This window comes from Papaver somniferum, chromosome 5 (genome assembly GCF_003573695.1).
Source record: "Papaver somniferum cultivar HN1 chromosome 5, ASM357369v1, whole genome shotgun sequence".
NCBI lineage: Eukaryota > Viridiplantae > Streptophyta > Magnoliopsida > Ranunculales > Papaveraceae > Papaver > Papaver somniferum.
In genome coordinates this window covers 123,040,906-123,050,414 of record NC_039362.1, presented here as the reverse complement: position 1 = coordinate 123,050,414, position 9,509 = coordinate 123,040,906, and the positions used below count along the sequence as shown (strand labels likewise).

Below are 9,509 nucleotides of genomic sequence, written 5' to 3'. Positions count from 1 at the left end.
ATATACATTGTTTTATGTACTGTTCATTTTAATCGTATAAATACTGATTGCTTGTTGTTATATTTCAGGTTTTAGATAACTTCATAAAAGCTAATTGCTTAAACGTGGTAATGGTCTCGCTGGAACTGGAGTTGACGCTGAATACACAAGTCAGATGCATGTGTAACTCTCAGTTACACTAGATAGACACATATGTAACTCTCAATTACACTAAACAGATGCGTGTGTAACTTCTAGTTACACATGCTAAGAAATTATTGTAAATGAATATTAAAGTAATAACTTTTTTTTGTGTTTTTTTTTTATGTCTATTTATTTGCATATATATACAAGTGTAACTTTGCATTACACATATCATAAGGATGTGTAACTTCTGGTTACACATGCCATATGCATGTGTAACTTCTGTTTCCACCTTCGCACTGTATTTTAATAATTTCGGGCCTAGATTTAATAATTTTGGGCCTAGATTTAAATTTTATTTAATTATGGGCTTGACAATATGCATAAGGGTATCAAGGTCTTTTAAAAACTCGGGGCCTAGATTTAAACTTTTTTTAATTAAGGGCCTCATATTATGGGTTATCCATGGGTTGGGCCTGAGCCTAATTTACTATGACCCATAATGATCTTTATACTATATTCTCAAAAAGAAATTAACTTGATGCATATTAATGCCTTAATTTTCTCTAACAACGAGACTAATATTTCACTAATGTCCTTATCTTTTGTTAATTAATGAAAATTGTGGCCTGTTGCAGTAGAAGACGTCACAACTTCCTCTCTCTTTTAACTTTCCTTTGCATTTTCTTCTCTCTATTAATCTTCTTCTCCTCCCCCTGTTTAATTAAGGAAAATATTTTGAACTCGCACTGCGAGTTCAAAATGGAATTCACGGTCCCAAAGCCATCCGATTATTAAGATCTGACATCATTAACTGTGAACTTAACCACAGTTAGATACCCGTATTTAGGGCTAAACTAATTTACCGTATCTTTACTAAATATTTCAGAAAACTCCAGTACCATAATTTCTAACGCAAGCCTTATTCTTGGCCTCGAAAGGGATCTTTCATATCTCTTTCTCGTTTTGGAAAACTTAGAATTATATAAACCCTAAGTAAGAACTTATGCTCGCAGAAATAAAATCACGAACACAAAGCTTCTCAAGGAATGTATTTGCTAATATAGATGAAGATGTTAAACAAGTCTCCCAATTTGATATCTCCCTTGAATTTCCTGTTAGTACAGACTTAGGAAAAGTACTCTCATGCATGTTTTAGATGAATCAATCTGACTTTGAGTCTTAGTGCCGATTTCATTTAATGGCAGTACTATCTTTAAGCAGCTCAATTCAACAAAATTCTAATATCAAACTGGAGATTCTACCATTTCATGATATCGATACTTTGTTACCGTCCACAGCTTCACTCTGAGATTTGTACGCGATTAACCTATTTTTCCATTTAAAAAAGCTTGAAATCATGTATGGATTTCCTTGGAACATTCAAGGTGAAGCAACCCATCGTATCAGCAGAATTATAGAGTTAAACGAGTTAAAAATTTCATGTACTATGTCTCTTTATTTTTTTACTCCTGCAATTCTTTTGTTGATGCAATGAAATATATTAGCTAGTATATGGGTTCATGAAGTACTGTATATATATGTAGCATCAAAAGAACTTGTCTGCATGTGCATGTTGAGAGGTATCTAGTGCCAGTAATAAAGAAACACAATAAGTGAATATATGAAAAATCAATTTAAAATACGGTAGTTACACCAACTACGAGTATCTAACTGTGGTTAAGCTCACAGTTGGATGATGGCACATCTTAGTGATCGAATGGCTATGGGACTGCGAATTCCATTTTGAACTCGCAGTGCGAGTTCAAAATCTTTTCCTTTAATTAACTTTCCATTTGAAAGTCATTTTTTTGTAATCCAATTCCATAGACCGAAACTAATCTATAACATGTTGCTCGGCCAACATTAATCTTATTGCACTTAAATCAAGTTTGATCAAGAACCATAGATAATTCTATCTTGATACATAAAACTCTAAGAAAGATCGAAAAGATTTTAACCACAATCCTTCTTCTTCTTTTTGATGAAAGAAATCCTCCTTTTACTTTTTTTATCATCTTGCTCATCTCCGTTGAGAAATTAAGCCACTAATCTAAAGAAAAGTTAAGGCAATCGATGACTTCGCAATTACTATTGTTATTTTAATGTTTTAAAATTGGATAGATTTTGTTTTCATTTGGCAAACGGTTAAAGTAATTGAAAATTTGAAAAAAATATTTTTTATTACCGAAATTTTGTATTACTCTTGAGATCTGTCATCAGAGAAAGAAGGGAAGACTTCTGTGTCTCCCATGGGGCCGACAAAATCAAATAAATACGAGGATATATATGTGAACTATGTTGTATTAATTAGAGTAATATTAAAAAAATAAGGTTTTAAAGTTCCAAGCAGAAGTTTTGAAATCAATATAAAAAATGATTAACTGATTAATGCTAATCCTATATACTGGTATACAACTTAACACACTACTAGTTGCAGAAGTTTAACAGGTTAATAAAAATGAACAAGTGTTGTTTTTCTTTGCATCTTTGTCTTTCTTTCATTTATATATATGTTGATCAAAAACATTTACAGGGCCTAGTAAATTAAAATGAAAATTAAATTAGAGCTCCACCTTTGGCAACCTCAGTAAGCACTAATGCAACCAAACCCAACATTGCAGCTCTACCGTTCCACATTTCAGCACTTGAAGACATCAACCCATCTGATTTTGATTCAACACTGACGCCTTGAGACAACGGTATAAGAGAGGCCACTGATAGCACAACACTGGTTATTACAAACCATGGAAGTCCTCCATCAGCCAATTGTGCTGCGACGTCAGTACCTCTAGCAACTTCTACTCCCATAGCAGCAACAAACCCAATCATGGCAAGTCTGCCGTTAATTCTCTCCGGTGCTGGACCACTGAATGCTAACAAATCGCCAAACTTTGTGCTCATTTTCTGCATGACATAAATAAAAATGATTTTGATTAGCTAAATCACAACCAGTAGTTATCACACTGGTCTAAATTTAATTAAGATATGACTTGTAAAACGAACCTTGGGTGCAGCACGAGGTGGTGGAAAAGTACGAGTTTCAACTGGAGTCTGTGCTGCTGCTGGTGGTGGAGTGGTACCACTACTGGTTGTCATTGGTTGTTGTGGTTGTTTTTCCTCAGCCATGCAACGAACACTGAAACTAGCATTTCTTGGTGTTTGGGTTCGGACACGGCTGACATGGTTAGCCAAGATCGAGTGATTAATTGAAGCAGTAGCCATTACTATGAAAACTAAAGGAAGTGCTGAAGAGCAGAGAAAGAGATGTAATAATGTGGATGATAGACAGAAGCTGCTTGATTGATGTTGGAAAGTATATATGTTTTAACATGGTATATATAGAGAGGAAAATTTGGACATGAATTGGTTGAAGTCCACATGATGAACTAGAACTTGTATAAACCGTTAATTTACTGACACATGAAGGTCTTTACGTTCACGGTCTAGAAGTGAATGACGTGGGTGAAATATGAACCGCTGCTAGTAAATATTGAAGGTGTTGTGTGTTGGTTGAGTTTTTTTGGTTCATTCACGGGATATACAAGACAAAATTGTCATAATGCATCGAGAAAGTTCAAGTAGAATCATGGGATGAAGTACGTCGACGTAGAGGTGGAGCTTGGAAGTGTCACGAGGTATGGACAAATAATCTTTGCTAGTGATTATTGCTGAACGAATGTGTTGCTGTTCAAAGAACAACAAGGCCCAGAATCCACTTGATCATTTGTCATTACATGACCCATAAAGCTTTAGGGAGACTACGAGGCTAGTGTAGAGCTGTCAATTTCTAACCCGGCCCGCGGGTTGGACCTAGCTTGGCTTGTTTTAACCCGGCTCGGCTTGGCTTGTTATCTAAACAAGCCGGGTTAGAGTTGTCATATCTAACCCTAGTAAAAACAATCTGGGCCCCGCGGGTTACCCGCCAACCCACCAATTTCATGTGAGTTACTAATTTACTAATTTTAAGTTACTAATTTTAAGAATTTTAGAGTTTTGTGCTAGAAATCAAAGTTCATATTTCCTTAAATGATTTAATACAATCCAAATTTCATTTGATTTAGGGTTACGGAGTAGTGATCCCTCTGCCCACTAAATTTTTTATACATTTAAGTAATTTTACGTTTCAACCACCCCATTTAACAAGCCAACCCGCAACCCGTTAGAGCCAACCCGTCTAGAAATAGGGTTGGGGTTTTTGGCTTGTACATGAATAGTACCAGGGCTAGGGATGACCCTAACCCGTCCATGGCTTGTCAAGCTAGGGCCGGGTTGACCCTAGCTTGCCCCGTTGACAGCTCTAGGCTAGTGCTAGGTGAAACTTCAAACTTGCCTTATTTTTAAAGTTAAAATTCAATTCGCCAAGATCAATGAGGATATTGAAATGTGAACAGGCTGAGCTGACAGTGTTTTATACCTTTTACCTTGGTGCAAATTTGAAGCTCCCCACTTCCCCCTTCAAACTTGCCTTATTATTAAAGTTAAAATTCAATTCGCCAAGATCAATGAGGATATTGAAATGCGAACAGGCTGAGTTGACAGTGTTTTATACCTTTTACCTTGGTGCAAATTTGAAGCTCCCCACTTCCCCAATCCCCTTCCCCACTCTCTTCCACCATTAGGTGGCAATGATTTTAGTCATTAATCCCTTGGATTGGAATTAGCAGGTCCCATTATTATTGAATTAACCAATACCTACATGACATATAGGCGAGAAAAAAAGTGGGGGAAGGGGTTGGGGGATATATAACATTTTCGATGCAAATTTTGCCAACTTTGGAAAATAATGGTATCTCGAGGGGTTTACAGTGTTGTGCGGTGTTTTTTCTCTAAATGTGACGTAGTTACTTTACACCATATATTTGTTTTTTGTTTTTTTGATGTTCTAGACTATTGGTCCCTATGCTATTTCCAAACTCATTAAATTGTAGTGGATTTTGGAAATTACGAGATTCAAATTCCTACCTCCGCAATTAGAGGGAGCATGAGAATCATAAGACCACTTAGTGGTTCTCGCTTTGCACCATACATGATTAACCTATTTTATACCTAAATGGAATAGGTATAGGAAGCATGAACAGTACAATGAAGTGCAAACTTTATTTTTCTTTTTTTGCCCTTCTTTTCCATTTTGTTCTTAAATAAAATATTTCATAGATAAATGATGGATAATAAAGTAATTTGATTGACTTTCAAATTTAAAGTTTAATTTACCCCTACTTGCTTTCCACTAAATAGGTTACTTCATTTTCATTAGGGTATACAGTGTAATTGCAGTGTTGTGTGGTGATTTTATTTCTAACACCTAACACTACAATTCATAATTTCTTATAAGAAAATAAGATAAATTCTAGCATGTTTCTAACATCGTTTCCCGTGCAATTGGCTTTTTCGTGCAGTCATGGGGTCGGAAGATGTAACGTAATTGCTTACACATACATGATTAATCTATTGTATACCTAAATGGAATAGCCTTAGGAAGCATGAACATTACAATGAAACTGCAAACATAACCTACATATCTTTTCACTTCTCCATCTTTTCCCATATTCTCGATCATCTTCATAATCTATTATACCTTGGTGGTACTGGAGCTAAATTAATAAAATGTGTTAATACGAGGTTTTCATTAACAAAAAAATAATAATTAATAATTTTAAATTATACTCACGGCACGAGGTATTTTTTTTGGATAACAAATAATTTTATTACTAAGAATTGTCTGGCTCAATGAGCATGAATAACAGCAGTTCAACATGCCTTACATCATGGCTGAATTCCTCTAAAACTAACTTGTTTTTCCTAATTGTTTTAGATATGGAATCAGCAACATGATTAAAATTCCTACGAACATGACTAACTTTAAAAAACTCAAAAGAAAGCAACAGGAGTTTACTATCTCTTATAATTTTTCGATTAACCCATCTCACAGCAAGAGTGGTATTATTGATAGAATTAACAACTGCTTCTGCATCTGCAACTATGTGGACTTTGCGCAGATCCATAGCTTTAGCCCATTGCAAACTTTCTAGGACTACTCTACATTCCCCTGACTCTGCATCAGTTATTCCAGCTGCATGAGATCCTTTGAAGCCAGTGTATTCACCTGCAGGATTGTATAATACAATGCCAGTTCCACATTCATTAGTATCATAATCAAAAGATGCATCTACACACAGTTTAAACGCCGAAACTGTGTCAGAGTCATTATGATGAATATTCGTGGATGTTTCATGAGATGCAAATGCAGTTATCGAAAGATCATTTGTACTATCATGTAGACTATCCTGAATAGAATTATGGAAACTTGCTAGCTGATAATGAATTCTGGAAACAATGTTTATAGGGTTTAGAATTTTATCCTGAAATGTACAGCCGCATTTTCCTTCCAGATGATCCAGCCGCCAACCATTAGAAGAGTTCTCCACATATCACTGCGTCCAACATTTTGAACATCTTGAAACCAGGATATGATCCAATCTTTGACTGTGTTGCAGTGCATTATGATTTGATCAATATTAATGTTCAAAGTTCTCCAGACTGCCTTGGCATGGTCACAGCTAATAAGAAGATGATAGAGAGTTTCATCCTCCTTTTTGCAAACTTCGCAATGTTTTTCCATATCCTTCATGGCTTGAGACAATCTAACCCTTGTAGGAACAATTCCTTTCAGGCACTTCCATACAAAAAGCTTTACACGGTGAGGCATTTCATTTTCCACAGCTCTTTCAACACCGCTTTTGGAACAGTATTTAAAGAAACTTGTTGTTGAACTCTGGTTTCCATGAGCTTATTATAGGTACTCTTAACTGTGAAATTACCATCTATGGAAGGGAGCCATTTCATTACATCATCTTCATTCTGTAACAGTTGCATATTTTTGATTTTTTCCACTATATCAGTAGTGAACAAGATATGAAGTAATGGCTCATTCCAATTGTTAGTACCAGGAATTATTAGCTCACTAACAAAAGCCAGTTGAAAATGATTAGGATGAAGTGGCTCTACTTTGAAGTCTATCCCAAAAATAGAACTTTTTTCAAAATTAATGATCTGACCAGATTGTGAATTAAAGTCTTGCAGAACTTGCAAAAGATTATTCACACTGGTTAAATTTGCTTGAGTAAAAATGAGACAATCATCTGCAAAAAGCAAATGATTTATAGATGGTGCACCTCTTGCTACAGTGATACCCAAAATTGCCTTTGATTCTTAAGCTGCTAAGAGAGTTCTAGAAAACCATTCCATGGCTATTATGAATAGATAAGGAGATAAGGGATCTCCTTGTCTAATGCCTCTTGAAGGAGATAATTCTTCACAAGGAGTACCATTGAGAATGACAGATAATGAAGTAGTGCTTATACACTGATGTATCAGCTGACACCATTCTTCACAGAAACCAAAACTTTGCAGAATTTTAAGAAGAAAAGGCCATTCAAGTCTATCAAAAGCCTTTGACATATCTAGTTTGAGAGCTATCCAGCCACTTGCACCTTCCATCTTTTTCATAAAATGAACTAATTCATGAGCTATCATGGTGTTGTCATTGATCAATCTTCCTGACACATAAGCTGCTTGATAAGGAGAAATAATTCTCTCCATGAGGGGCTTCATTCTTGAGACCAAAATCTTTGAGATAATCTTGTAAGAAGTATTACACAGTCCAATAGGTATGAAATCAGCAGGAGCACAAGCTTTGTTCTTTTTTGGAATTAAGGATATGTAAGTTTTATTTATCTCCTTTGGTAAGAACTTTATAGAGAAAAAATTCTTAACCATGTGACACACATCTTCTCCCAATATATTCCACTGAGTCTTGTAGAAACCTGCTTGGAAACATTCAGGTCCTGGTGCTGACCAACTCTCCATACCCTTTACTGTTTTAAGTATCTCCTCATTAGTAGGTGGCAAAAGAAGTATTATGTTGTCATCATCTGAGATTAAAGTGGGAATGTGAAGATAGTGATGTTATTCTATAGTGGGATGACTAGAAAAACTAATACTTCTAAAATTATTAGTAAGAAAATTATCAATATCCTCTCTTGTATGTAACCATTCACCATTAGCATCTCTTAAGGAGTCAATGTTATACCTGTCCCTCTTCCTCTTAGTTAAGGTATGAAAATATTGAGTATTATAATCCATATATTTAACAAAGTTATCTATTGATTTTTGTTTATGGAAATCATGCTGAATTCGGTGCCATTTATCCAATTCCCTACCCACTTCAACTGCCTTTCTAGTGTTTTCTTGAGAGAAAGGTAAAGCTTGTATTGCAGATAATTGTTCTTGTAGAGAATCAACATTCTGATTAACATCTCCAAAGTGAGTTTTATTCCAGTTGGAGAGAGTTATTCTGGTAAATTGAAGTCTCTTAATAAGCTTATGACCTGGTGAACCTTGAACAGACTTTCCCCATGCTTTTGCTACTTCAGCTGCACAAGATCTATCATGTAGCCAAGTTTTGAAAAACTTAAAAGGCTTCCATAACTTAGGTTGAAAATAATCAGTTACCAGCATAATTGGGCAATGATCACTTCCCATTTGAGTTAGATGAAGTAGTTTAGAATCACTTCCCATGTTGTTGTTTGACCAAGTGTGTTCTCTGCCTATGAAACCCAAATCTTCTAAACCAACTTCTTGAAGTATAGAATTAATTAACCCATCACTTGAAGAAGAACTTGAAGTATAAGTATCAAGAAGATGAAAATTTAAATCACCTAGAAGAATCCAAGGCTGAGCAATGTTTAAACCAATGTCTTTAATGAAACCCCATTGTACTTTCTTTTTAGAATAGTCACAATAGCCATACATACAAGACAAAAGCCATTCTGGTTGACTTGGATCACTTTGAATAGCTGCATGAATCATGTTATTCTCACAGCTTACAACATCACAAACAAAACCATCCTTCCACATAAGAACTAACCCTCCAAAGAGTCTTACTGGTTGAAGATATTTAGCATTTAGGAATCTAATAGGAAGTTTTGTTTCACATAGAAAAATGATGTCAGGATTTTGAGTTCTGATAATGTCTCTAAGGTGATCTCTAGTTGCAGGGGTACTAAGTCCTTGGACATTCCAAGATATTACCCTCATATTGTAAAAAATGACTATGAAGAGCAAAATAAAATGAAACTTGATGTTTTTGACGTGCTTCTTAGCTTTAAATATGCAGGAACAGATAAAGCCTAGAGCATTAAATGCATGCAGAAATATGAATAATGCAATGATGAAGTAATAAATGTAGACTGAAAGCGAAAGACTTTAAGGAAAATAAGTGATAATAAAATTTGAAAAACGAGAACAAAGAGTATACCTGATCCCCCTTAAGCGCAGTAGCTGATAGGTTATCATTCACTGTGACCCTGTGAGTTTTCTGGCTT

General features: G+C 35.3%; 2 protein-coding genes across 2 annotated transcripts; both read right to left on the bottom strand.

The window, feature by feature from the left end:
* Positions 1-2,579: 2,579 nt before the first annotated feature.
* LOC113277755 (early light-induced protein 1, chloroplastic-like) lies at positions 2,580-3,428 on the bottom strand. The gene is made up of 2 exons (XM_026526754.1): positions 3,130-3,428; positions 2,580-3,030 (listed from the first exon to the last, which is right to left on the bottom strand). The coding sequence occupies exons 1-2, from the start codon at positions 3,346-3,348 to the stop codon at positions 2,683-2,685; spliced, it is 567 nt and encodes a 188-aa protein (XP_026382539.1). The 5' UTR covers positions 3,349-3,428; the 3' UTR covers positions 2,580-2,682.
* A 3,388-nt stretch (positions 3,429-6,816) lies between these two features.
* Positions 6,817-9,222, bottom strand: LOC113279533. Its single transcript, XM_026528224.1, has 4 exons — positions 8,844-9,222; positions 8,184-8,762; positions 7,452-8,057; positions 6,817-7,265 (listed from the first exon to the last, which is right to left on the bottom strand). The coding sequence occupies exons 1-4, from the start codon at positions 9,220-9,222 to the stop codon at positions 6,817-6,819; spliced, it is 2,013 nt and encodes a 670-aa protein (XP_026384009.1).
* Positions 9,223-9,509: the final 287 nt, after the last annotated feature.

Excerpts from the sequence above, each read along its gene's own strand:
- LOC113277755 (XM_026526754.1), bottom strand. The coding sequence starts at position 3,348 with ATGGCTACTGCTTCAATTAATCACTCGATCTTGGCTAACCATGTCAGC. Across the intron at positions 3,031-3,129 it reads CACCTCGTGCTGCACCCAAG|AAAATGAGCACAAAGTTTGG; the intron begins GTTCGTTTTACA and ends TATGTCATGCAG.
- LOC113279533 (XM_026528224.1), bottom strand. The coding sequence starts at position 9,222 with ATGAGGGTAATATCTTGGAATGTCCAAGGACTTAGTACCCCTGCAACT. Across the intron at positions 8,763-8,843 it reads TCAGCCTTGGATTCTTCTAG|AAGTTGGTTTAGAAGATTTG; the intron begins GTGATTTAAATT and ends CTATACTTCAAG. Across the intron at positions 7,266-7,451 it reads ATTATCTGTCATTCTCAATG|ATGATTGTCTCATTTTTACT; the intron begins GTACTCCTTGTG and ends TGCTTTTTGCAG.